Below are 26202 nucleotides of genomic sequence, written 5' to 3'. Positions count from 1 at the left end.
CAGCTCTGTTGCGTCCCCCCTCCCCTCTGCAAGCAGAGGTGCCACCCAAACCCCCCCGGCGCAGGGACCCTCTGCTGGGAGCAGGATCCGTGTCTGCAGCGGTGGGGGGGTCTTGCCTTGCTGCCCCCTCCACACCTGAGGAGTCTTGGGCTTGAAAGCACCGCGCAGAATGGCTCGGCTTTGGGGTAAATCCAGCCCTGACGCGCCCCGGTTGTGCGTGTGTCGGCTGCCTGCGCGTGAAGGCTCTTCCTGCCAGCCTTTGGCAAGCAACAGGTCCTGGGAATTCGGGAAGAAGCATCGCGTAGCGCTGGTTTGGCTCAGCAAGATGATGGACGGAGGTGTTAGGGGTAAAACAGCGGCCGGTAAAGGTGCAAGTGTGGTCTCTGCCAGCTCCTTGCCCAGCTGTGTTTGTCTGGGGTTGATTTTTATTTTATTTTTTACTTTTTTTTTTTTTTTTTTACTGTAAGGTCCCAAATTAGCCTCGCCACCTGTTTTGCTGTCCTGCTGACCATCAGCGCGGCCTTCGGCCCGGTCTGTAACCACGAGGGCCCGACGCTGTGCCCAGACACGGCCAAACTCTTCCGAAATTTAACCACGTTTCACACCCTGGAATGAGAGAGACGCCAGTCCCAGGAGGCGAGGGGCTGGGAGCGGGGGAAGGCCGGTAGCACCTGTCCCTTGCGTAGCGAGTCGTGGCGCGACACGTGTTATCTGCCAGGACAGACGAACCCAGGTGGAGATCGGTGGTTTGGTGCCCAAATCCCTGGGCACCCCCAGCAAACTCGCAGGGGGTCGGCGGGAGGTGCGTCGTGGCGACTTTTGCAGTCGGGAGGCTGGAAGGTGCTGTACGGGGCTCCCCCCGCCGCGGGGGACGTGTTGGGGAGCATCGGACGAGGTTGGGAATCAAGGACTGAATTGAAGGAGTGGGTTTGGCAGGCGGGATCGCTGTTAAAGGCGGGGAGCGCTGCGCTGTGTCCGTGGTCCCCTGCCCCGTGCTGGCCGTGCCGTTGTGGCGGTGGCAGCAGTTTGGGCCCCTCCGGGGCTCTCCGGAGCAGGGAGGGACGAGGCCGGAGAGGTCGAGCCGGGGAAGAGCCCGATAGCACTTACACGTTTCTCCGACATCTTCCAAAGGCGCCCGGTCCCTTTGAAGTGCTCCCCTTGTCTCATCGCCTCAACCTGTCCCGGAGCCAAAGGTCCCTTTGGCAGGTGGAGGGGAGGAGGAAAGGGGACGCTGCTGGAAGGTCAACATTAAACCTTCGTGTCTCTGTGAAAAAGAGGGAGAGCAGGGGGAAGGAAAAAAATAAAAGCTAAAGATTATCTGTGTTTCAGTTGCACTGGGGTACGTTTCTTTACCCGTTTTGATGCTAATGTCTCATTTAGTATGTTGCATGTGTCTTTTTTTTTGTTTTGATTTGGTTTTTTTTTATTAAATAAAAGAGAAAAATGTGTATATTTTTGGCAATTTAAGGTAATGTAGCTAAGATATATTTTTTTCACGCTGCTTGACTGTTCTTTATTATAATAAATAATATTAATATTAATATCGGAGACTTTTTTAATACAGCTAGGGTTTCAGCATTTGAAATGAGAGTAGGGTCTGTGTGATTACCTTCCCGTGTGCGTGCGGAGATCCTGGGCGGTGCACGCCGGGCGCTGCCGCAGCACGCGATGCTCTGGAGGAGGCAGGAGCCGGGTGCAGGGAGGGCTCCCAACCCGGCTCCAGCCTGGATTTGTGCCTCGGGAGTGAAGGGAGAGCAGGGAGGAGCAGCTGGTGGCTGTTCATGAGCAAAAATTCCCCCCCCCAAAGGTCGGCGATAGCCCGTGGTGGTGGGTAGAGATGCCCCAACCTCGCTGACGGCGTGAGCTTTCCGGCCGGCTCCTCCGTCCTCCCCTCTCCCGAGGGGTTGTTTCTCCGAGGCACCGAAGGGAAGGGCTCCTGCTGTTTCCGCCTGGTTCTGCGTTTCCCCCCGGCCACACATTGCCGGGTGATGACGTCTCTTCAAAATCCCGTTTGGAGACACATCTTGCTCTCGAGAAAACCAGCTCCCGCTCCCCGGCGCTCAGCTCTCGGCTCTGGCTTGGCACTTCCATGGGTCAGGCTTCAACACCGCCCGCAGGCTCCTCCACGGTTCTGCCGTCTCCCGCTTTGGAGTCAGAAGCGGGTTTTATTGACCTTTGGTTTTTCCCCAGCCACATGTGGCCGCGTCCCGCCAGTGAGGTGGACGCCTCTTGCCCTCTGGGTGCACAGGGCTCCCTTAAAGGCCCAGGAGAAGTTCTCCCCCAGCTCCTGGTTCTTCTGCAGAGCTTTTCTCTTCTCTTATCGACCAGCATTGCCACCTCGGGGGGGGTGGAATTGGAGGCCAAAGAATTTGCCCGCGTTTCTCCAGGCAGCTCAAGAGCTGTCAGGGAGGGAGCGCAAGAGTGAACTGGAGACACAGGAGTTGTTACGTTTATCTTTAAGAGTGGTTTTTGGTCACTCAAAGGCTCACCCAGAGGAAGCAGAGTTTGGCAGGCGAAGGCTGGTCTCGCAGAGTTGGGTCGTCAAAGGCTCTGGGTCGTTGTAGGGAACTTTCGGCTGTTTTTTGAGGGGAGGAGGAGGTTTGGTGTCTGGTTCTGAGGACTCGGTTGCTCTCGGCCGTAGCTGGGGGCTGCAAAGTCTCCTCTCCTGTGCCTGTGGGCGGTCAGTGCCGGGGCGCAGCGGGGAGGGAGACGCGGGGGATGCCTGGGGAGCACCAGGCTCATAGACCCGGTGCTGCTGTTTCTTGGAGCCCTGAAATAAGAAAAAAGCAGAGGAATATTTCCACAGCGTTATGTTGGCTTGTTCCTGGCATGGTTCTCCTCTTTCCGCAGCTTGACCCTCGCTAGCGTTTCCGTTCCCGTTCCCGTTTTGCGTGGATGGGGACCGGAGAGACGTGAGGGGAAGGTGCAGAGCAATGTCCAGTGGTTTTGTGCCCAACGAGCAGCTCGTGGCGTCTTCCCAGACCAGGATAACGGGGGAAGTGAATCTATCGCAGGTGCCTGAAGCGCGGCTCTCCCAGCACTCCCACGCAGAGCCCCTCAGCCCCGCTCCTCCGCGGCCCTTACATCCCGCACGCTCCGCTCCGGGTCTCTCCCAGCCGGTGCCCAGTGTCCCCTGGACGCAGCTCTTGTGTGCACAGGGGCTCCCTCAGCCCTGGCCCTCGCTGGGCTCTGCGGAGCCCCGGGGTTCTCTCCGCTGGGTCAGGCTCCGGCTCCGGCCCCGGCCCCGTCCCCGCAGGGATGCAGATGGCGGGAGCCCCCTGGCTCTGTCCCAAAGACAACACAGAGGGGGACGAGGTCTTCTCACGCGCTCAGTAGAAGGCTCCAGAGGAGACATACCAGGCGGATGGTGTCATTCCCTTTGGGGTGAAATGTTCAGGCTGAGCTGGCAGGGCGAGGGGTGACCGCTGCCTCTGAGGCGCGGCGGTGGCGGAGCGCGTCCCTCGGGAGCTCGGAGCAGGAGCTTGGCTCTGGGACACAGAAGCTTCCCTGCTGCCGAAAGGAACGTCCCTGTCCAGTGCAAGTCCATCCCTCGGTCTGAAGCGTCCTGCTCGTCCCCGAGACCTCTCTGAAGGACAGCGTGGTGACAGCTTGCGTCAGGGGCCAGTTGCACACGGCAGTGGTGCCCGTCGCTCCAAAAACCTTTCAAGTTAAAGCCTGGTTTGTTTGCACACCCGTCTCCAGCGCGCGCGTCGCCCCGTCCAGACGGTGACAAGGCCTTTGCTCCGTGTTTGCGCTCGGGGACACCTGCGTCACCCGCCGGGTTCCAGCCTGGATGGGGCCGAGCCGGCAGCCCTGCGCCCGGCGGGGGTTTCCAAGGGCCAGCCCGGTCGGAGCTGGCAGCTCGTGCCGCTCTCTTATTTACCGTTGCCCTCGGTGTAATCTGTGCCCTGCGGTTTCTTAAACCCACATAAGTAAAAATGATCAAGTGCCTGTGATCAACGCAGCCGCGAGGCAGGGAGTGGAATGGGTCCCCGGTGCCGCTGCTTTGTGCGTTTGTTCTGAGAAATGGCGTTGTCATAAAGGCTGTGGGTGTCACCCTTGCAGGAAAGGGTGAAGGAGCAATAATTTTAATAGTAACTTTGCAGCAGCAGGTCTGAAACTGCAGTTCAGAGCTGTCCTCCCTTCTCCCCTTTTCCGGGCGGGGAGCAGAGCCGCGGGACAGGACTCGTTTGCTCCGGAGCCAGGTCTCCTGCGCCCGGTTCTTCCCTCCCCTGCCCAGCAAAGGGCCCCCGGCTCTGTGGTACCCACCGGTGGGACGCGTGGGCTCCTGGGTGTCCCACGGGGCTTCAGTCCCACGGGGACACCTCTTGGGACCGTGGGGTGCCGAGACACCCCAGAACTTGGTGTCGGCCCTTCTGGTGCCTGGATCAGTGCCCGAGGGGCGCAGCCCGGCTCGGCTGGGGCTCTCCGTCCCCCCCCCCGGGCAATTTTTGCTGCGTGGGGCAGTGAGGGCAGGTGGAGCCTTTCCGTTACCTCCGTGGGTTTGGCGTGAGGACCCTCGCCACAGAAAACCCCCTCCCAACCCACCGCTGCCTGTCCCGGCACCCCGCACCCGGAGCATCGCTGGGGAAGACGGGGGGGAGACGGGTGGGAGCGGCAGCGCAACAAGGAAAAGGGTTTTTTTTTTTGCTGGTGAGGCCTTTGGCGAGGCCGTGGCCGGAGGGAGGGTTTGGTTCGGGCTCAGCCGAATCCCCGCACCCCCGTTTGCCCCTTCCCTCCCCGGTGCAGGTGGTGGAGCCGCTCTGCCGGGACGAGCTCCCCCCGAACCACCGCCCCGAGGTGGTGTAACGTCCGGCCTGACGGAGGGAGGGAAGTTTTATGTGGTTTTTTGGTTTTTTGTTTTTTTTTTTTAATTAATATTTCAAAATCTATCAGGATTTGAAGAAGTTGGTTTGTGCTACCAACGGTTAAAAAGTGGGGAAATGGAAAAACTCAGTTTAGTTAAAGATTCTCGTTTTAACTTTGAAAAGTCACCAGTGTCCTGCCCAGCAGCGCTGACGGGTGACTGCTCCGAATTACGTGTGACGTCGCAGCTGAAGGGTAAAGTGCAAATAACCCCTCCAGGGCCCGCTTTGTATTTTTAATTTAAGCAGCAAATGCAGCGGTTTAGCACCTGCCGGGGCCGGGGGGAGCCTGCGCTGCCGGCCGGGGACGCGGCCGCTGCCAGACGGTTTCATCAAACGGAGCCTGCAGACCTGAAGGGCGCAGTGGGGCAGGGGGGTCTGTGAGCCGGGTTATGGGGGGATGGAAGTAAATATCCGGCTGCAGAGATCCCTGCGCTGCCACGGCCTGGGACGCTCCTGTCCCTCGTCCCTGGTGGGTCCCACGGCCTGGGAAAGCCGGGAGGGAGCGGAGCCCCGACCCTGGTCAGGGCAGCCCCTGCCCATGGGCAGAGTCGGGATTCCGGAGGGATTTAAGCGCATCCTCCCGGTTCCGAGGGCTCCCCATGGCGGAGCCGGGTTCGCGTGGGCCAAAGGGGGCCCGTGGAAAAGGGATGAGCATGGAAAAGAGAGCGGGGAGAGAAGCGGCGAGTCGCAATTACAAGAGCATAAACACATAAGCAGGTGTTTGTACGGTCGTTTTGGTTTTTCCCTGAGAAGGGGGGTTTAGTTGAAAACTACACGGGCAGATTTGTAGCCCGGAATGTCCGAATATTTGTACCGCTGCCGTGTGTCGGCATCTTCCACGCTGGCTGCGGGAAGCGCAGGGCGGGGGGGACGCTCCCCGTTTTAGTTTCTTCCTAAGGACAAACCCCCGTTCAGGTGCCGGGGGCAGGGGGGGCTCTTAGGAAACTGCTCCTGTTGCCCCGTCTGCTGCCTCCAGCGGGGGCCGGGGACCCCCAGCTGCCCTCCCTGGAGCCAAACGCAGATAATGGCTTTGTGTCATTAACGTGTTCGACTGAGAAATTGTTACAGTCCTTGGTACTTTTATTAAAAGAATGTTTTCCAAAAAAAATAAAAAGTAGGCTAAAAAAGACCCGCTCCCGCCCCTGCTCCTTCTCTGGGTGCTCCTGGGGGAGCCGCCTTCCACAGGACCCGGGAATGCGGGAAACGGGAGCCGTGGCCCGCGGCTGGGCCACGGAGCAGGATAAAACAGGGAATTTAGAGCCCCCTCAGTTAAAAGCGCGCAGAGGGGGGTGTCTGGGTGGCCCCCGGGAAAGCTGCGGGCTCCAGGTTTGGGGGTCGCTGCCCGGGGGGGAGTTTTCTCCCCCTCCCCGGGGTGTGGGGGGGGCACTTCAGAAAGGACGATGAAACGGCCTCGGGTGGGACAGTGGGTTTTACGCCTCCGCGGGGCGACGCGCTCGCATCAGACCCTCCCTCCCGTGTCACCGGGACACGGCGGCTGCCCGTGGGCCCCCCCCGGGGAGGACGGGCGGTGGCGGGGGGCCGTGACCCCCGCGCCGGGTGGGACGGTGCCCGTGGGACCGGGTGGCCACAGAGCGCCCCCCCCCCCCCCCCCCCCCCGCCCCCGGCGTGGGGCCATCTGCAGCGCGGAATCACCGCGGTTGTCAAAAAAGCTAATTTTCCCCAGTAGTGAAATGCTTAAAAAACGAAAAGGCCGGGGGGGGGGGGGGCCGGGGGGGGGGAGTCCAAACCTTTGAGGCTTAAAAGATGAATTTCCAGGGAAGCGGCAGAGCCCGCGTTTGTGAGCAGAGGGACCTCCCCCCCCCCCCCCGCCCCCATCTCCCCCTGCAGCTCCTCGGGGGGGCCCGGGACGAACCCCCGAACCCCGCGGGGGGGGGTGGGGGGGGGGCACCAAGGGCGCTGGTTGATGGGGCCGGTGCAAAGGGGCCGCGCACCCCGGGGCGGGGGGGGGGGGGGCTGCGGGGATCCCTGCGATGGGGGAACGTTTCTGCAGCGAGGAGCCGAGCTCCCGCCGAGCCCGCCCGCCCCGGCTCTTCCGGCGGGGCCGGGAGGAGGAGCCGCTCCCGGGGAAGGTGACCCGGCGGCGGGCGGAGCGGCGGGGGCCATGCTGCTGCTGAGACCGGCCGCGCTTGTGACACTGATGAGAACCGCAGCGGGTTGCGGCGGGGGGGGGCGGGCGGCGAGGGGGGTCGGCGGTTGTCTGTCGGTGCCGGGACCCCCCGGGGGTTTCGTACATCCCTTCGCTCTCCTCCGCCCCCCAGGTGCGACGGTGCTCGGCCCCCCCGCAGCCGGTGATCGCCGCCAAGGAGCCGTTCCCGGTGGAGCTGAAGGCGGGGAAGAAATACGCCTGGTGCTCCTGCGGGCACAGCCGCAGCCAGGTCGGGCCGGGGACCGGGGGGGGGGTCCGGGCCCCCCAGCCGGGATGCGCGGGGATGCGGACGGGGCCGGGAGCGGGGCGGGAGCGGCCCCACGGGGACACACACCCCCCCACCCCCCCCGGTCCAGAGGAGGGTTTGGGAGGAGGAGATGCCGTCGCCCCCCCCCCCCCCCCCGGGTGCTCCCGCAGCACCCCGATTCCCGAGGGATGCGCTGGGCCGTGGAGGGGGCGGGCAGAGGGGATGGAGGGGTCGCGGTCCCCCCGCTTTGTGCTCAGAGCGGGGGGGGGGACACACACAACAGCGCAGCCCCCGCGCCAGCCAGGCACCCCCAGCACCCCCGGATCCCCACCTTTACCCCCCTCCCCTTTTGCTTTGCAGCCCTTCTGCGACGGCACCCACAAAAAAGCCGCCCCGGGGCTCTCCCCGCTGCGCTTCACCCCCGAGGAGGACAAGACGGCCTGGCTCTGCGGGTGCAAGCGCACCCGCTCCCCCCCCTACTGCGACGGCACCCACAAGGAGGAGGCCGTGCAGGGCGCCCGGGTCTCCACACAGCCCTGACACGGCTGCGCCCCACAGCCACGGGGGGGCACGGACCCCACGGGCCCACCGGGATGTTCAGCTCTCGGGTACCGGAGGGAGTGAGGAGATGCCCGGCTCCCACCCCAATTAACCTGAATTACTCGGCCCTGAGGGCTGCCACCAGCCGCAGAAGACCAGCCTCACCCCGCCACGGGGGCAGCGATTTTGCCTTCTGCCCCGCTGGCGCCCTGCCGGGGATAACGAAGGCTCAGCAGCGGCTGGGGAAGAAAATAATCCACAGGATAACGGGACTTTCAGGAGTGGGTTTGTAGCCCCAGAGCTGCGGGTGCCCGTCGGGACGCGGGACGGAGGGACCCGGGCGGCTGCATCCGTACAGGGAGACGACGGGAACGACAGTCTGCAGCATTTATTACATTTACAAAGCTGTATAGTTATACAAATGTTTAACCAATAACGATATATGAATATCAGAATATATTACAAGACATTAAAACGTCGTACAGGATGCAAACATACAGAGCAATTTGGTTTGTACCATATAGGAAAAAACAGAAAACAAAACAACCCCCCCCAAGAGCCCCACACAAACCCCCGCCCGAGGCACTTCATCTGCCTCCCTCAGTCCATTTTGGCCTATTTACAAGGAGAAAAGGGGTGTCAAAGTCGAGACAAACGGAGCCCCCCAACACGCTTCGAGCCCCTCGTCCGGGATGGGGAAGAGAGAAACAAAAAGGGGCCCCGCGGGGACCCCCCCGGGCCCCATCCCCAGTGCCCGGAGGGCAGCGGAGCCCGGGGCTGTGCTATAGCGAAGGTGCTGCTTCAGTCCGTGCCGGGGGTGCGGTACTTCCAAAAAAAAAAAAAAAAAAAAAAAAAAATTAAAAAATACAATAACAACATCCCATGTTTCCTGACCTTTGGAGTCGGGCTGTTCACACAATTCCCGTGCCGCTTTCCTTTGGTTCTCACCGTGCCGTCGCGGGCAGCCGCAGCCGCAGCCTGGCCGGGGGGGGCCGTTCCGGGCGCTGCAGGCACTTGCTTATTTTTTTTTTGTCCTTCGTCCCCCTCCCCAGGCAGGGATGGAGAGAAGCCCCCGGGCTCTGCGCTCCCGGGGGCTCCTGTGCTTTTTTTTTTTTTCTTTTGTCACTGTAGAAAGTTGGTCCCTTCCCCGGCGCGTGGGGGCAGCCGGTGACCCCGGTGCCGCTCCGCTCCCGCCCGCAACACGGCAGCACCTTCCCGCGCTGGGCCCTCGCCGCAGCCTCCTGGCTAAAGGCACTGTAGTCTTATTATTTATTTTTTTAAAAAATTTTATTTTTTTTTAAAAACCCAATGTGGGGGGCAGGAGGAGGAGAGGGCGGGAAGGACGGGGCCGGGGAGGACAGGAAAATAAACGCTCCGAAACGTGGCACTGAAGCTGCGGAGGCGAGCGGAGCGCTGGCGGTGCGGGGGTCCCGCGTGTCCCCCCACCCCCCTGACTGGGTGCTGCACCCACCGTGCGCTCGGGCCGGGCAGCAGCGTTTGACGCCCCCGGGTCCCACGCAGACGCCCCCAGCGCTGGCAAAGCATCCCCCAACACGGGGTTTAGATGCCCCCAGCCAAAATTTCCCGGTGGTGGCCGGAGCCGTCGGTACCCGGCGCTGCCCGTCGGCCCCGAGGAGGCGGCAGCTCCCTTGGAAAGGGAAAAAAACCCCCAATATTCAGCGGGGCTTGTGCTCCTGCCCCCGGCACGGCCGGCCCTTCCCCGCCAAGTCGCAAACAGAATTTTTTTAAGCTGGGGGGGGGGGGGGGGGGGAACCCCCACAATGAAAGAACTTACTGTGCATCGAGGGAAGCGTCTGCGTGAGGCTTTGCTCGATCAGAGCCTGAAACACCCTCCAGAGACCACACAGGGAAAGCGAAAAAGAACCAGAAATGTGCCCAGCAAGGCAAAGCCGGGGCGGGGGCGGGGGGGGGGGGGCAACGCCAGCGAGCGACGCACGATGCCAACAAATGGTCCCGGCGGGCCACAGGCACCACGTTATCAAACCTGGTGCCCAAAACAACCAACCCCAAACACAAAAAAAGCTAAAAAAAAAAAAACAAAAACAAAAACCCAGAGCACAGCAGGGCTGGGGAGGGGGAGGGAGGAGGAGGGGGGGGCAGTTTTTGGCTTCTGTGCTTGGCCCTTACCTGTGCTTGGCCCTTACCTGTGCAGCCGGGCGTCCCCGCTCACGGCCCCGTCTCGCTCCCGGCCGGCGCGAGGGGAGAGGGATGGGGAGGAGAGTGAAAAGCGTTACGAGAAAAACGAGCAAGGAAGGCGGCAGGGCCCGCGTGGCTCCCAGCTCCGGCGTGCAGCTTACGTAAGTTAAAATAATTAAAAAAAAAAAAAAAAAAAATTAAAAAAAAAAATCATTTAAAAATAGTCAACCACATTTATGTGTCTTATTTGCATTTTAAATTAATCTGGTCAATCAATAGAAAATAAGTATGTATAATTTTTTTTTTTTCTCCCTATGTACACATATATATTTATATATGTATATATATAATATATATAGATATATAAAACCCGGCCAGGAGTCCCTGTTTTTGGCGTCGTTTAGGTCAAGGCGGAGGCCGTGCTGCCATTGACAGTCGTTTTGCGGCACCGGCCGGCGGCGGGGGGCAGCGGGTGGCAGTTCGAGGTGCCGTTGAGCGCGGTGCTGGTGGCGGGGGGGCCGCTGCCGGCGGTGGAGCTGGGCGAGCCGTGGGACGGGGTGCCGGGGCTGGGCAGGGAGGAGGAGGTGGCGGGCAGCGTGGCGGGGCTGTGGGCTTTGTCGCTGACCGACTCGCACTCGGAGGCGCCGCTGGTGTTGGTGCACTCGGAGGTGGGCGGCTGGGAGAGCTTGAGGCGCTTGCAGGCGGGTTGGACGCGGTATTTCAGCGGCAGGGGCCCGTTCTGCAAGCGGGAGAGGGGCAGATGCATGGCACCCGGCACCCCGCGGCACCCCGTGCCGGGATGGCACCGGCGGGCACCGCATCACCGGCCGCCCGCGCTGGCGGCACGGCCCGATGTCAGCCACCAACCCTCCCGCCCGCCCTGGAGAAAGGGGCAGAAAAGCACGTGCAGCCCCTCAGCCTCCTAAAAATCACACCCGGAGCAAAACACTTCTGTAAGAAGGGGGCGTCTGGGGTTTAATTTGTTGAAGTACTCCAATTTTTCAGCTTTTCAATTTAGTTTTTTCAATGCTCCACTTTTTCAATTTTTAAGTAAGCTCTTCAAATGTTGAGTTTTTCAGTTTTTAAGCTTTTGAATGCCGTCAGCCTTCCCCTAAAGGACTGCTTTTCCCAGCTTTTCTCCAAGACTAGCCCTGGCAGGGGAGGAGGCAGCTCCACTTACCCTCCTCCAGGGATAGATGTAGGCGATGTCCATCAGGGTGTAATACTCCTTCAGGGGCTCGTCTTCGTAGAGCACTTCCACCTGGCGCAGGGAAAAGTGTCACCCCCCCAGCACGGGGGCAGAGGCACCGCCAGCCCCCCCCCGGAGCCGCTCAGGGGACACCGGGGCTTTGCTGTCCCCAGGTGCCTCTCCCAGAGCCGGGGGCTGCCAGGGCTCGCGATGACGGAGCAAATTCAGAGCTTACATGCAACGCGCCACAAGGGACGGATCCTGCCCCAGCGTCCCCCCCCGGCTGGGGACGCAAAGCCTGGGCTGCACGAAGCAGAGCCGTGATACCGGGGAACAAGCAGAGCACGGCGTGTTTGCAGCAGGGGATGTAACACGGCAGGGCCAAAACGTCATCGAGCCCACCGGAGCGCAGGGAACGCCGGGCAGCGAGCGCAGCCCAGCCACAGGCTCACCTTGTACTTGCTGGGAACGTCCATCTTGTTGCGGAGGAACTTGGCCAGGTGCATGACGGTCATGGCGGCGGGACAGCGCAGGAACCGCACCCCGTTCTTCTGGGGACGCAGCGGGAGGGGGCCGGGGGGAGAGGCGTTGCTGAGAGTCCGCCGTGCAATTAATGGGCAGTTCCCGCCTCCTCCGGCAGACGGTTTGGGGTGCCCTCCTGTCTCCCCTCCCCAGCCCCCAAAAGGCGGCTGAACACAGAGCTCTCCGTGCCGCGGTCCCACCACACTCACCTTCTCCTTCTCCAGGTCCCCGTTCTCGACGGTCCCTTTCTTCTCCTCTCTGGGGGAGTAAAGCAAACACAGGACAAAGTTTACGGAGGAATAAAAAGGCAGAAAGAAAAAATAACCCACCAGAAGGGCCGTCCATGGAGGGGCTACAAGGGGAACCACCCGGTGACCTTCAGCCAAGCTGTGGCTTCGCCACCCCTGACACCCCCACGTTGCTGCGTTTCCAGTCCAGCGCACTGCCATCGCTGCCCGGGCTGCCGCCTTCCCCATCTCCCTCTGAATGGCTGCGCCACATGCCGGTGACATCCTCGGAGGCCACCACCAGTACCGGGGACGTGGCAGCCCTTGGGCTCTGCTGCCTGGGAAGGAGCCGGCCTGTGGAGCGGCGATGCGGGGACCCCGCTGCCATGGCAAGCACCCACATCCGAAGAGGAGGCAGGACGGGGAAGCAGAGCAGATGGGGTTTGGGCGCCCCTCTGTCCATTCAAGCACCCTGGAAGATGCTGAGCCCTAGGCAGGGCAGCGTCAGCCACCACCTCGCACCTCAGCTCCCTCTCCGGAGTGGGAAAAGAGAGTGAGGGCTTATTCAGAGCCCCCAAACCCAGGCAGGGACTTAGGAGCGGCCAGAAAACGGTACCTTGACCCTTCGTAAAACTCTATGGACAGGCTGACAATCTCGTCGTCCGTCAGGTTCCCCTTGTCCTGCTCAGAGACTTCCCCGCGGTCTTCATTGGACCCATTGGGAACTGCCGGAGCAGAGGGAGGGAGAGGCTGAGCCATTGCGGGGGGCACAGCCGGGGTGAGGGGGGGTTCCCGGAGCTGACACTCACCCTCTGCCATGGGGTAGGCTGCGTAGAAGTCGCGTCGCCTCTTCATCTCATCTGCGGCAGAAGGGAGGAGGAAGGTGAGGGTGGAAAAAAAAATCACACCAAGGGGGAGATGGATGCAAAGGGGAGAGCAGGAGGAAGCCCCCGATGGCCAAGCGCCTGCTCCTCGCCGGCAGCTCGAGCAGGAGCTGCCTGGTGCAGGCAGAGGGACCCATAGGAAGGCAGCGGCTTTAGCAAGAGCAATCAAATTGTACCAGTAAAACCCTCGGAGCGGCCGCAAATCTGCTGCTGGGAGAGTGCCTTTATGGCGGCTCAACTGTCCTCAGGCTTTCCACACCTGCAGACCCCCACACTTTTCCCCCCGAGGACGGGCAGGCACTTGGAGAGCAAACCGGTGGCTCCCGCTCCCAGCTTTGCTGTTCGTGGCTCCCCCAGCAGCAGCCCCCCCGGCTGCCAGAGCGCGGGGTGGGCACTATCCGGATGGGCCCATCCCTGTCCGTTCACACCGTGCGTTTTCCCGCTGTCCCCATTACACGGGCAGAGACGCGCGTGGGCAGCGCGGAATCGGGGGAACGTGTTTTCCCTGGTGGGTGGGAGCGAATTAGAAACAACCCCAAACCCACACAATTATAACCATCCGTGCCTGTACCTTTGAAAAGCCCCGGGACCAGTTTGTACACTATGTCCTGTAGGGTTTTGTCCGACCTGGGGGGGCAAAAGGAATAGGAAAAGAGAGAGAAATCAGCTGGATGGGAGCAACTGGCTTCCCTGGGTGGACAAAAGCCGCCCAGCACCCTGTGCCCCCGGCCAGCCCGAATGCCACCTCCCCCCCATCTCCCTCCAGGGAAACTCCCAGCACAAGCTCCCCATCCCACGGCGGTGCCACAGCCCTGTCTCGCAGGAAAACCCGTCCGCGCTCGCGCTCACCGCAAAGGGTTAACTCTGGAAGAAGAAAGAAAACCATTTCAAAAATCCTTGTAATTGCTAGGGATGATGACAGCAGGATTTTGGGGCCGGGATCCGTTTCAGTAGTCAAAACGATTATGGAAACACACTGAGAACTTACAAAAAAAAAAAAAAAATAATATCTAAGATCAGCAAATGTTTCTGCAAGTTTTAATTTGCATCTAATTTTATTTTTGGACTCGGCTGCAGTTCAGGGCTCAGGCGTTGATTTCCCTCTGCCGTAAGGACGGCAGGACAGCGGCCGCTGTCAGGGTGTCGCACAGGAAAGCAGAGGGGGCTCCCCGAGACGGGAACATCTCACGGCAGCATCCTCTAAAGCAGTCGAGGAACTGGGGAAGCTCAAGTCCCCTCCTCAGCACAGGGCCGGGAATGGGGTTTCGCTGGAAGGCTTGGGCTCGGGACCCTGCAGGCAGGGCATCTGGCACAATTTAAAAGCAGCAGCTCAGCCAAATAAAAAAAAATATCTCAAAAACAAAGCAAGAGCAGTGGGACTGGTGAAAAGTAAATTATGTCTGCAATTATTTCCATTTTAATAATAAGGCCTTTATTTTAAAGAAAAACAAATGACCGTACCCTATATTATTTTTAGCCTACCCATGTCTTTCATCCCTAATTCCTCGGTGATGTCACTCTGGTTCACGAGGCCCCACTGTGATTTTATTTATAATACATACCCAGAGAATTGGCTTTATAATTTACAGCAAGCTAATGAAAAAGCAACCTCTGCCACTTGATTGGCAGCTTAATTACCAGCCGGTCGCTGCTCCGGCATGAGTCAGCCCCATTCAGCCCGGCGCGGTGACACGGGGTGGGGTCCGGGGTGCCACAGGGGACGCGGTGGCCACGCGTGGGCAACACCCTCAGCATCACGCCCAGGACGCGGGTGTTTCGGTGCTGCCATGGCACCGGTTTTGGGAAGCAAAGGGGAAGCAAGCCCCTCCTCGGCACAGAGAGTTTCCTATGGCACCACATCTGGCTCAGGCCTCTGTCACCTGCGGTGTCACCTCTGCCCACATGCGCCCCATAAAATTTCCCCCGCCGGGACCAAAGGGGATGCAAAGGCACCGCGCCACCACGACAGCCGGGGCTCGGGGCTGCCGTGCCCGTCTGCGGCGCGGGCGGCTGCGTATCCGTCTCCGCACGCAGGCAGGGATGTTTCGGCGAGGGAGCCGTGGGAGCCGGAGTGTAAATATTTCATAGTGAACCAGAAAAAAAAAAAAAAAAAAAAAAGGCAGAAAAAGTGTTACTACAGAAACGGATTTACATGGAAGAGTCTAAAAAAAAAAGGATAAAAAAAAAAAAAAGCCAAGTGATGTATTGCAGCCTTTCATGGTTTCTATGCCAACCACCTGCAGAGCCAATTCCACAACTGACGGGACGTGTCTGGCTTTCCCCAGCCAGACGCGGGGCCAGGGCAGAGCCGGCATGAAGCCACCGCCACCGTGGCCGGGCACCCTTTCACCTGGGCTGCTGCCCCAAGGGACACGGCACCGTCCCCACGGGGGAAAGGGCAGGGAGTTAGAAAGCACAAGTGGTTAAACTGCGCCTGGTGGGACTGTGGGGACAGACGGATGGATGTCTGCGGTCTGGGATGCGCAGGGATGGGCTCAGGGTGCCCTCCTCCAGCTGGCACCCACCCCAGCCTCCTCCTGCTGCCACAGAGATGTCCCCTGGTCCTGTCCCCTTCATGGTGGCACTTCCTACCATCCCCATTCCCCTTCCACCCAGAGAGCACCCCAAATCGCCACTGCTGTAGGGTGCGGGGTCAGGAGCAGAGAGGTTTCATGCTGCAAGAGATACAATGGTCCCTGCTCGGCTGAATGAACCTGGGGCGGCCGCAGAGCCCACCTCGCCATCCCGGGGTGCTCGGGGCTGCACCCCAGAGCGGGCACAGGCTGCACCGACACGGGGCTGGGGCTCGGTGCCACGCAGGGGCACGGGCACGGCGCGCGGGGAGCCCCCAGAGCTCACCTGATGCTGAGGAGGGGTCTGGTTTTGTGCACTTGGACATCACACATGGGGCAGTACTTGTTCGTCTCCAGGTAGCGAACGATGCAGGTTTTGCAGACTGCGGGGAGAGACCCAGTGTGAGCAGATGGACGGACGGACGAGGGGGCAGAGCCCCTGTGCCAGCCCCCGCACGGGCTCAGGGCCCGGACCCCTGCTTGCCCGCCGCGGCCTGGCCCCAACCACAACCCCTCAGCTCCGTCCCACAAAAATGCCCCATGCAGGAAGGGTTTGGGGACGGCCCTGTCCACGGGAGGGTCTCAGTGCAGCACAGCCACCCTTCCCGGGGCTCGGGGCACCCCTGGGTGCAGCATGGCTCCTAGCGGGGGCCCGGGACACTCACAGGAGTGCAGACACTCCACGATGGTGGTGGCGTCTATGAAGTAGCCGCCGCACAAGGCGCACATCAGGTGGGGGTTGAGCTCGGTGATCTTTATCCTGGTGGTCCTGTGCATTTTGGAGCAGCACCGCAGCGGATCCTCCCTGCGGGGAAACACCCGGGGCCACCCTTAACGGCTGCTTTGTGCAAGGGCAGGACCTGCGGAACGCTCACCACCCTTTAACGAACAAATCCGGGGCAGAGTGGGGTGCCTGGTGACCCCCCTACATACCACCCTGAGAACCCTGGACCCACACCCTGCCAGCCCTACGGGTGCACAAGCAGCACCCACACACCTCCCCATGCAGCCCCCAGCCCCGGGCTCTGCCCAGGTCCCTCTGCCCCATCTTTGCATCTTTCTGGGGGTCCCCAAGTGTGTCCCCACCACGCCGAGATGCCTCTGAGTGGGGACAAATCACCCCTGTTAGCCAGCCCCTTGCCTGCAGCTCCCCGGGCTGCGCGCGCACACACACACACACACACAAAGTGTATTTTTGTTTTGTTCGATGGAAAAGGCATTTTCAGCCACCGCCTCACGGTTTCTATAGAAACTCCCGAGTCCGGTGTTGGCTACCTGCCTGGGGCCAGGAGCAGCCGCAGCACCTGCACGTGTGGGTGTGCATGGCCGGGGCTGCACGTGGGGCACGGGCAGCGTCCCCCGGCGCGGGGCGCAGATACGGGGGAACCGCCGCCTGCCTGCTCCAGCACTTCCACCTTTACAATGGGAGATGGCAGAGCCGAGGCCTGAAATCACTGCAGTTTTATTGTTTCCATGGCAACCCCGATACTTGGAGAGGAGCCAGGATATTATTACAACCATCCGAGGCGAGGGGGAGAGGGGAGAAGAAACCCTGGGTTTGTGTTAATGAGTGTGGGCGCGATGGCAGCGCGAGGGTGCAACACCCGTACGCACCCACACCCCCACCCAGGGCGACACACGCACGTGTGTGTGTGTACACACAAACTACACATACACACACACATCCCCCCACACACACAGGCAGAGGTGCACACGTACCCTCGCACCCCTGCGGTACAGGCGCTCACACGGGGCCAGGCGTGGAGTGGTGTCACCAGCCGCCTGACACGGGGCCAGGCCCTTCACAGACACCCAACAGCCAACAACCAGACAACAGCCACTGAAGGCAAAACGGGCACCGTGACCGGGCAAGGAACAGGGTGAACCCCGCAAACAGGGAGCAAACGGGGCGCACGTGCGTGTGCATGCACAGGGCAGTGCGTGCGAGGGTGCAGTTTTGGGGGGCTGTGGGGTGTGTGCTCGGGGCTGTGCATGGAGCGGTGCCTGCAGGTGTGTTTGTACACCCCCGGGTCCATGTTGTCCCGCTCCCTCCCTGCTGCGCTTCTCCCGGTCTCCAGTCTGGGTCTCTCATCTCCTTCAGCTGCCGTGGAGTCCCCGGAGGCAGGTGTGCAGGGATGGGGACACCATGGGGATAGGAATGGAGATGCTGCAGGGATGGGGACACCACGGGGACAGGGATGGAGATGCTGCAGGGATGGAGACACCACGGGGACAGGGATGGAGATGCTGCAGGGATGGGGACACCACGGGGACAGGGATGGAGATGCTGCAGGGATGGGGACACCACGGGGATGGGGATGCTGCAGGGATGGGGACAGCATGGGGAATGAGACCTCCAGGACACCCCTGTGCTGGAGGGGCAGGGGCCAAGCTGAGCCCCAGGGTCTCCTTGCAGAGAGGGGGCCAGGGGCACCAGGGTGTTTGGGAAGCCCCAGCCCCCCCCCCGAGGCTCAGCTCCCACCCCTGGGCATCCCCCGGGTTGGCACCCTGGGGTCTCCCTGGGTGGTGGCCTGCACCACTGGGCAGGTGCCCTCAGCCCTCCGCAGCCCACAGGTGATGGGGGGCCACTGCCAGGCTCCCTCCGGCCAGGAGAATACCTGGGGGGGGGCTGTGGTCCCCAGCCCCGGATCCCGCATCGAGTGCCGCGAGGGACCGGGCAGCTCCGCCGGGCACCGGCTGCCCACGCCGGGCCGCAGGACCCACAGCTGCATTTTGGGTGGATTTGGCTGCTTTTGGTGCTCGCAGCCGCCAATGGCGGCCCGGGTCTCCGCGGGAGGGGGGAGCCTGAGCCACCGGCGCAAACCGGTTCTAATAAACCGGGTGATAACAACGGCGATTTCCTGCCGCGGGGGCGAACAAAGCCCCGGACAGCCCCCCCCGCCGGGCACCGGAGCCGGCCACAGCACCGGCCCCACCGGAGCCCTCGGGGCCGCCCCGTCCCGCCAGCGGCACCGGCCGCCCCGGCCCCGCCGCCAGAGCGGGTCCCGCCGCCTGCAGCCGGCTCCCCCGCACCTCCAGCCGCGACTTTCGGAGTCTTTTGTCTCCCTGGGCGGTGGCCCGGCACGGTGACCCCCGTCCCCGTCCCCAAAATCTCCCCGGACCAGGCACGGGTGGGGAAGGACGTTTCAAAGTCACCGGTAACTTGGACCCGACCGGCCGCCCCCTCCCCGCGGGACCCACCGGCGGCGGCGAGCCCGAGGGCCGGGAAATAAACCGGGACGGCTCCCCCCGGCACTGGCCGCTGGCTTGCACGGCCGCCACGGGGCCCCCACGCACCGGGACACACGACAAAAAAAGGCGGCGGACCGTGAACCCGCACCCCCCGGACAGCGCCCGCCGCCCCGACGGGACCCCCCGCCCCTCCCGAGGTGCGGGACGCGGGCACCGAGGAGCGAAACAGCGGGAAGGGGGGATAAGCACGGCGGGGAGGGCACGGACACGGGTGTCCACACACCCGTGTATGCACAAGGACACACAAACACACACCCCCCCCGCATCCCCGCGGCGGGACGTGTCCGCCCGGCAGCGCCCGGTGTGTGACACCCGCCTGGCACCGGACACGCGTGACCCCGCGCTGTGCCCCGGGGGTCCCCGCTTGCAGCCCGGCGGGCAGCTCCCGCTTCATTTGTATTTTTTTGGGGGGGGGACAGGATTTGAGGCCGGGGGTGGGGCAGCCCCGGTGGACCCGGGGCACTCCCGGTGCCCCGCAGCCCTTTGTAGTCGGGGCCGGCTGACAGCCCGCCCCGGGGACCGGCCCGGCCCCCTCCGCCCGCCCCGGGGGGGCTCCCGCCACCGCCCCCCCCCCACCCCGGGCCGTACCGCACTGCCCCTCTCCTCGCCGCGCCGGGCCCAGCGGGGGGGCGGTGGGAGCCGGGGCTGTCAGGGCTCCGTAGCCCCTCTCCGGTGCCCGCCGTGGTGTGGGGGGGGTGTTCACGGCCTCCCCGGGCAGGAGCGGGGCGGCGGCACAAAGCGGGGGGAGGCGGCGGCCATCGGCCATCTTGAACGCGGAGAGAAAAAGGCGCGGGGGGGCCCGGCGGCGGAGCCCGGCGGCGGCGGGGGGGGGGGCCCGGGGCCGCGTCCCTACCTGGTGGCAGCGGCGGCCCCGCGGCCGCCCCTCCGCTCCCCCGCTCGGCGCGGCTCGGCTCGGCGCGGCGGCGGCGCTGCGGCCGGGGCCCTTTTTTCTCTCGCTCGTTTTTTTTTTTTTTTTTCCTTTTTTTTTTTTTCCCTCCTTCCTCCTCCTTTTTTTTTTTATTTTTTTTCCTCCTTTTTTTTTTTTTTATTTTTTTCCCTCCTCCAGCCGCCGCCAGGCCCCGCCCCGCCTCACGTGACCTCATTCCTTTGGGGTGTTGCGGAGGAGGGGAGTGAGGGGCCGAGATTGGGGGGTGCCTTCCCCCCCCCCCCACCGCCCCGCCCCGCCGGGACACGGACACCCCCCCGCACCGGCGCCCCCCGGGGGACACCGCCGCCACGGTGCCCCAGTGCTTGCGGAGGGCCCCGCTGCTGTCGCCGCCCCCCACCCGTCGCGACCCGCCCCCCCCCCGCCTTGTGGTCAGGGAAAAGGAGAGAGCCCTAAAAGCCGCTGGAATAGGCCCAAAACCCAAAGCGGGGCGGTGGTGCCCCGCTCCGCTCCCCGCTAACGTGTCCCTGTGTTCCCCCATCACCGCGACACCCCTGGGGTGGTGCCCCGCCCCCCCCCCCCCCGACCGTCGCTGGGGTCATTTTCGGCCCCAAATGGGGGGAATTCCCAGCCGGGAGGCGACGCGGGGCATCCCTGCCCCCGCGGGACCTTCCCCGGGAACCTCGCGTGGGGGTCCAGTGCCTGCGGGGCTCGGCAGGGCCCGCGGGACTCGCGGCGGGAGGGGAAGCAAAGGGAAGGGTGAAAAATAAGGGAAGAAAAATAGAGGGGAATTAGAGAAAGAAAGGGGAAAATGGAAAAGGGGGGAAGAAAAGAAAAAAAGGAATAGGAGGAAAGGAAAGGAAAGGAAAGGAAAGGAAAGAAAAAAGGCAGGAAAAGAGGAGGGAAAGAAAAAAGAAGGGAGGAAAAGAAAAAATGCAGGAAAAAGGGAATGAGGAGGAAAAAAAGGAAAAAGCGGGAAAGAAACAGAGGGAAAAAGGGAAGGAAGGGGAACGGAGCGGGCGGGCTCAGGGTTCCCCCGCGGGGCCGGTCCCGCGGCCGGGGGATCCGTTTCGGCGGGGCCGGCCCCGCTCGGAGGGAAGGGGGCTCCTTGCGAGGAGCTCACGGGGGATTCCGGGGGGTGCGGGCAGCCGGGGCGCCCACGCGTGTCGGCGGCCTCTCTCCCCCCGCAGCCTCGCGCCGGCGCGGCGGAAGGCGGCGGGGGCCCCGCGCGTGTCCCCGGCTCCCGCGTGGGTCCGGTGCGACCGTGGTGTCTTCCCTACGCCCGGTGTACCGGCTCCTCGGCGCAGCGCAGCGCCCACGCGCGTTTCCCCACGGCCCACACGGTTGTGGCTGTGTAAATGATTCCGGACCCAGCCCGGTGTCCCGGTGCCGGTGCCGGTACCCGGTGTCCCAGTACCCGCTGCCCCGCGGACGCTGCCGGGGATGCTCCGGCTGACCGTGGCGGCCACGCTAACAATCCCCAGCGCGGTCTCTGTGGCGCAATCGGTTAGCGCGTTCGGCTGTTAACCGAAAGGTTGGTGGTTCGAGCCCACCCAGGGACGTTGCGGTTGATTTTACATCCTTTTTCCCCCCCTCCTTTTTTCCCAGGGCGCAGCCAAGGACGGACACAGCGAGGGGGCGGCAGGCGGAGGTGGCCGGCCCCGGACCCTGTGTGTGCAGTCAGGGTGTTTTTTCAGAGCGGTCTTTAGATGTGCAGCTTCTGGGGGGGCTTTCCCCACTCCCTTGTGGGCTCCATATCCTCAGGACCAGGCTGAGCCGGACGGGGAGAAGCTGTGAACAGGCAGGATGCGGCCCTGGAGCTGCCTGTGGGCTCCCAGCTCTCTCCAAGCCTCTGGGCAAGGGGGAAACCAGCCCCCATTGTGAACAAAATGCTTTCTCCTCAGCCTGTGGTCCCCTCTGCACCACAGTTTCTCCCACAAGCAAAAGGACATGTTGGCACATTAAAAATGGTGCAGAGACTTGAAAGCCTGTTTCCATCCAGAGCTCATATTTTGCCTTAAAAAAAAAAAGCTGATGGGGGTCCAAAATCTGTGTTGCTGAAGTTCCCCTCTCTTACAAAGTCTTGTAAAATCTATTTATGTTCCCCAGTTGCCCTGATTTTATTTTCATACCAGAAATAATGAAGTTAATGTTTTGATGCAGGGCATAAAGCCGTGCCAGGAAGATCCCTGTTGTTTCAAAAGCTCAGAGCCACAAAATGCTCCCAGGGCTGAGCCCAGCGGTGCCAGGGCTGGGGAAGCTCCGGGGCTCTCTGGGCCAGGGAGAAGGATTGCTGCTGTTTTCCCAATTGGAGAGCACGAGCCCGACGGGAAAATGGAGAGAGAAGCAGTGCCCATCAGGGATCACCTCCCCTCTGCCACCTGAGACAGCCAGCGCTGCCGAAATCTGCCCGTAGAGACACTCCCGTCTGGCTCTGCCACCCCTTCTCTCCCCAGGGTGTTCCCACCAGACAGAGCACAGCCTCTGACTTCATCCCTGCGAGAAACCTTTTACAATGGAAAAAAAATTAAAAATACAACAGCCACGGGACGGGCTGTGCTTTGGGACTTGGTCCCGGGCGGATGAACAGCCCCTGCACGGGCCGGAGGCTTTCATTGAAACCAGGCGGGTTGATCTGTTGCACATTTGAGAGCATTTCCAAACACATGGATCTCTTTCCCTTTGGCACAACATCACTCCCCTAAATTAAACATTTAATCCTGTCTCCTCCAGGATAGGGGAGAGCTGGTGAGCGGGGACAGGGAAGGAAATCCAATACTCCGCAGAGCGCAAATCCCCCTTTCAATTGCTCTCTGAATAAAAAATACCCACAGCCACTTGCCAGGCCCCTTCCCCGCCCCAGGATGTGCGAGGACTTGCTGCTTTACAGAGTGACTTTAGCGTGCCGGCACTTCCCAAGAGACTTTTTTGCCTCTGAGGAGCTCTTGCTGTCCCTGGCGCCACAGGGCAAGTTTAGGGCTTTGTCTCTGGGACCCAGAAGTACAAAAGCGGATGGTGGGTGCGCAAAGCCTGACGCCCCCGAGGGCTCTGCGCGGTGAAGCGCTGTGGACTGGGTTTCCTGGGGTTTCCAGTTAAATACATCCAGGTCTGACCAACTTTCCCCCATGCCATAGAGAAGGTGCCAGGGTTGCATAGGGCCAAAATGAGGGTAGATACCATTGGGCAGATCCCAGCCCCGGCACCCTGCGGTGATCCCGGCCTCACCACGGGCAGCAGGCAATGGGCACACGGGTACCACAGAGGGGCCACAGCCTCGGGGACCCCCCAGCGCCACTGAGAGATGGGGTGGCTGTACCTGCCTGCCACCTCTGCAGCTCCCCTGCGTGTCCCTCTAGCTGTGCCAAGCCCCCATGGGCACATCCAGCTGCCCCATGTCCCTCCAGCTGTGCCCTGCCCCGATGTGCATTATCCAGCCGTGCCATGCCCTGTGTGCCCCTCCAGCTGTGCCGTGCCCCCAGGGGCACATCCAGCTGTGCCACGCCCCTGCATGCACTTCCAGCTGTGCCATGCCCTGTGTGTCCCTCCAGCTGTGCCGCGCTCCGCATGTCCCTCCAGCTGTGCCGCGTCCCCATTACACATCCAGCTGCGCACCCCGACGGACCCAGCGGCGCCCCGCCCCGCCCCGCCCCGCCCGCGCAGTCCGCCGCCGTCCCGGCATGCCCCGCTCACTATGACTCTTCATTTTCCTCCCTCTCCCTCCCCACCGCCCCAACCAACCAGCTCCGCCTCGCGGCGGGCCCACCCACCAATAGAGAGCGGCGTTTCGCCGGGAGGCCGCGGCGGCCGCCAATGGGAGGAGGCGGGAGGCGGGATCAGCGGCGCGGCGGGGGCGGTGCGCGGCGCGGCCGGAGCAGTGGAGCGGGGTCCGTGCAGCCGGCGCCATGGTGAGCGCCGGGACGGGGCGGCCCGGGCGGGTCCCGGCGATGGAGCTGGGTCCGGGGGCGGCTCGGGGGGATCCCGGGGATAGAGCTGGGCCCGGCACGACGCGTCCCGCGGGTGGGCTGGCGGCCTTCCCCCGTCGCCGCGGTGCTGTGTCCCCGTGGGCCTTGTCTCAGGCCGGGCCGTGGCGGGAAGCAACGGCCCTGAGCCACCAGCTGTAGGGGGGGGAACTCAACGAGGGAAAAATTAAAGCCCAAACGGCAAGGGAGAGCGGTGCTGGCCTCGCCCTGGGGCCGCAGGGCCAGGCCAGGCGGTGGGTGGTACCCGAGGTCCCCTCAGCCCCACCGAGGGACCGGTGTGGGGGCTGCAGCCCGAACCGCATCCCAGAGCCCCGGCGGTATCTGCTGCCCTTCTCTCTTCCAGTCTATTATGTCGTATAACGGCGGGGCCGTAATGGCCATGAAGGGGAAGAACTGTGTGGCCATTGCGGCGGACCGGCGGTTTGGGATTCAAGCGCAGATGGTGACCACAGACTTCCAGAAGATTTTCCCTATGGGAGAAAGACTGTATATTGGATTGGCGGGACTGGCCACGGACGTGCAGACGGTGTAAGTGAGACTCCGGCCCACCTGCCCATTCCCACACCGAGCTTGTGAGAGGCATATTTACAATAAATATGAAGAGGTAGCTTATGCTGAGCAAAAATGTCTTTGCTTATTCGTGAGGGGGGGATATAATAGCTGGGTGCCAGCACTCGTTTTTGTGGTCTCACTTCATTGGGAATTTTTTAAATAAAATTGCATGTGATTTAAGATGGCATCACTACTAAGACATAATAACTTCAGGTATAAAAGGAACTGCATCTGGAATACCTACCTGCCTCAGGCACATGTCAGGAGCTGGTGTCTGTCAGCGTGCAGTAGAACAGTTCAGATCTGGGTGAAGATGAAAGAAAAGAGAACGTGCTTCTGCTTTAATGCTGATTCTCATCTCTTGCAGTGCCCAGAGACTGAAGTTCAGGCTGAATCTCTACGAGCTGAAGGAGGGCAGGCAGATCAAACCTCAGACTTTTATGAGCATGGTTTCCAATCTGCTGTATGAGAGACGGTAACTGTCAAACAATGGAGTCGTCGTTTATGCGTCAGTGAAGGCTGTGGTGGTTGGAGTTGGTCTGATTCTAGGGAGGTGGGAGGCTGAGGAGGGCTCCTGTAGTGACCACTTGTGGTATGGCAAAAGGAGACTTCAATCTAGTGACAATGTTACCTTCAACCTCCTTGCAAAAGAATATTGAGTATTGTTAAAATAATCCTGTAGCAGTACAAGTTTGTTCTGTTTGCCATGCTAAAACCATTGCGTGGTACTTAGAGGTTGACCTTAAAGGTCCCCCACCAAAAGCATCTGTGGGATGTTTTCCTTGTGTGGATATTTACGTGGGATGTGGAACTGTGTCTATGCCATGTTGTTCTTCACAGGTTCGGACCTTACTACACAGAACCAGTCATCGCCGGGCTGGACCCCATAACACACGAACCTTTCATCTGCTCCCTAGACCTGATCGGCTGCCCGATGATAACCGAGGACTTTGTGGTCAGTGGCACTTGCTCCGAGCAGATGTACGGCATGTGCGAGTCCCTGTGGGAGCCTGACATGGTGAGTGAGGTGGCCAGGCTCAGCTCCAGTTGTTGGATTCAGCCTCCTACTGTTAACTGTAGAACTGGGATATGCGGGTTGGATGAAAAGCTCTGTCCTTTGGTATTCAGGAGAACAAGGAAGCTGTAGCTTATAGCAGCCCACGGGGAAAATCTTGCAGCATCTTGGATGATACTTTGGGGTTTGAACAAAGTCTGATGACTCAATATTCAATTTTTACACCAACTAAAATAGCTTCTGTTCCTCAGGAACCCGATCACCTCTTCGAAACAATCTCGCAGGCCATGTTGAATGCAGTGGACAGAGATGCCATATCTGGCATGGGTGTGGTAGTACACATAATGTAAGTGCTGCTCTCTTCCCCTACGGAACAGAGGTAGAATTTAACAAGTTGTGTGTTAAAGTCCCAGGGTCTCCCTAATCCTGCTCCCTTCCAGCAGTATCCTTAGCAATGTTTTGCCCAATCTAAGTGGTGTGTTTCACATGGCTGCTCTCGTTGCAGTTCGTGGCTGTTGCTGGAACTGCAGGAGCCATGGGAAATTAATCCCAGAGTTGGACTCTTGCTGCACAGGGATTCCCTAGCTGCGTTCCCGTCAGTATACAGGAGTGTGACACGGTCACACTAGCCAAGAGGATGCTCTTTGCCACAGCTGGGTGCAACATTAACATTAACTTCCAGACTGTGTAATCAGACTGACCCCTGAAGCAGGTTATTTTGCTCGTGGCGCTGTTTCCTGCAGCATGGCAGGCGCTGCTGTGTACTGAGCCTCCTGGCGCTCCCCTGGGGTGCAGTGGCAGGGGACGGGGTTTACCCAGCTCTGACGGCCACCTTCAAGTTCAGATGATCCTGCTTGCACCAGCAAACAAACTACCTGTGCACACTGCAACTTCCTAATGAAGGGACAATCTGCGTGGAGGTATTAAATGCAGATATACTAATAGTCTTCTCTTTCCCCTTCTAGTGAAAAAGACAAGATCACCACCAGGACCCTGAAAGCTCGCATGGACTAGCCCAGCACATCTGCTCGTGTGTCTCACACCCCAGTCTGCTTGGAACTTTTTTTAAATAAACCTCTCTATTGTAGTGAGCTTTCCTTTTCTTGAGGATTAAGTTCTCATCTCTAAAGGAGCTTGGGTTTT

General features: G+C 61.2%; 3 protein-coding genes and 1 non-coding gene across 7 annotated transcripts; 3 read left to right on the top strand and 1 right to left on the bottom strand.

Moving 5' to 3' along the window:
- The first annotated feature begins 6859 nt into the window (after positions 1-6859).
- CISD3 (CDGSH iron sulfur domain 3) lies at positions 6860-8315 on the top strand. Its single transcript, XM_054224809.1, has 3 exons — positions 6860-6958; positions 7148-7264; positions 7643-8315. The coding sequence occupies exons 1-3, from the start codon at positions 6860-6862 to the stop codon at positions 7820-7822; spliced, it is 396 nt and encodes a 131-aa protein (XP_054080784.1). The 3' UTR covers positions 7823-8315.
- Positions 8316-9922: 1607 nt separating this feature from the next.
- PCGF2 (polycomb group ring finger 2) lies at positions 9923-19670 on the bottom strand. Of its 4 annotated transcripts, none has more exons than XM_054224037.1 (10): positions 19480-19670; positions 16040-16179; positions 15661-15757; positions 13373-13428; positions 12727-12777; positions 12534-12642; positions 11900-11948; positions 11621-11716; positions 11160-11240; positions 9923-10718 (listed from the first exon to the last, which is right to left on the bottom strand). In XM_054224037.1, exons 2-10 carry the CDS (start codon positions 16149-16151, stop codon positions 10380-10382), a joined length of 990 nt encoding a protein of 329 aa, XP_054080012.1. In that variant the 5' UTR covers positions 16152-16179; positions 19480-19670; the 3' UTR covers positions 9923-10379. The 4 variants fall into 4 exon arrangements, with proteins under 4 accessions (XP_054080012.1, XP_054080010.1, XP_054080013.1 ...); XM_054224035.1 differs by having other exon boundaries at positions 11621-11719; positions 19480-19667; XM_054224038.1 differs by lacking the exon at positions 19480-19670 and adding an exon at positions 19215-19384 and having other exon boundaries at positions 11621-11719.
- Positions 19671-21000: 1330 nt separating this feature from the next.
- Positions 21001-21074, top strand: TRNAN-GUU (transfer RNA asparagine (anticodon GUU)). The gene has a single exon. It is a non-coding gene; the product is annotated as a tRNA-Asn (tRNA).
- A 2240-nt stretch (positions 21075-23314) lies between these two features.
- Positions 23315-26150, top strand: PSMB3 (proteasome 20S subunit beta 3). The gene is made up of 6 exons (XM_054224039.1): positions 23315-23417; positions 23836-24020; positions 24412-24519; positions 24885-25062; positions 25311-25405; positions 26025-26150. The coding sequence occupies exons 1-6, from the start codon at positions 23415-23417 to the stop codon at positions 26071-26073; spliced, it is 618 nt and encodes a 205-aa protein (XP_054080014.1). The 5' UTR covers positions 23315-23414; the 3' UTR covers positions 26074-26150.
- Positions 26151-26202: the final 52 nt, after the last annotated feature.

The sequence above is a fragment of the Rissa tridactyla genome, chromosome 19 (assembly GCF_028500815.1).
Source record: "Rissa tridactyla isolate bRisTri1 chromosome 19, bRisTri1.patW.cur.20221130, whole genome shotgun sequence".
Lineage (NCBI taxonomy): Eukaryota > Metazoa > Chordata > Aves > Charadriiformes > Laridae > Rissa > Rissa tridactyla.
This window is presented reverse-complemented; position numbering and strand designations above follow the sequence as displayed.

Coding starts and splice junctions, on each gene's coding strand:
- CISD3 (XM_054224809.1), top strand. CDS start 6,860: ATGGGGGAACGTTTCTGCAGCGAGGAGCCGAGCTCCCGCCGAGCCCGC. Junction 6,959..7,147: donor AGGAGCCGCTCCCGGGGAAG/GTGACCCGGCGG, acceptor TCCGCCCCCCAG/GTGCGACGGTGCTCGGCCCC. Junction 7,265..7,642: donor GCGGGCACAGCCGCAGCCAG/GTCGGGCCGGGG, acceptor TTTGCTTTGCAG/CCCTTCTGCGACGGCACCCA.
- PCGF2 (XM_054224035.1), bottom strand. CDS start 16,151: ATGCACAGGACCACCAGGATAAAGATCACCGAGCTCAACCCCCACCTG. Junction 12,778..13,372: donor GGTCCCGGGGCTTTTCAAAG/GTACAGGCACGG, acceptor CTTCTGCCGCAG/ATGAGATGAAGAGGCGACGC. Junction 10,719..11,159: donor ACATCTATCCCTGGAGGAGG/GTAAGTGGAGCT, acceptor TCCCGCTTGCAG/AACGGGCCCCTGCCGCTGAA.
- PSMB3 (XM_054224039.1), top strand. Junction 24,520..24,884: donor AATCTGCTGTATGAGAGACG/GTAACTGTCAAA, acceptor TGTTCTTCACAG/GTTCGGACCTTACTACACAG. Junction 25,063..25,310: donor CCCTGTGGGAGCCTGACATG/GTGAGTGAGGTG, acceptor TCTGTTCCTCAG/GAACCCGATCACCTCTTCGA.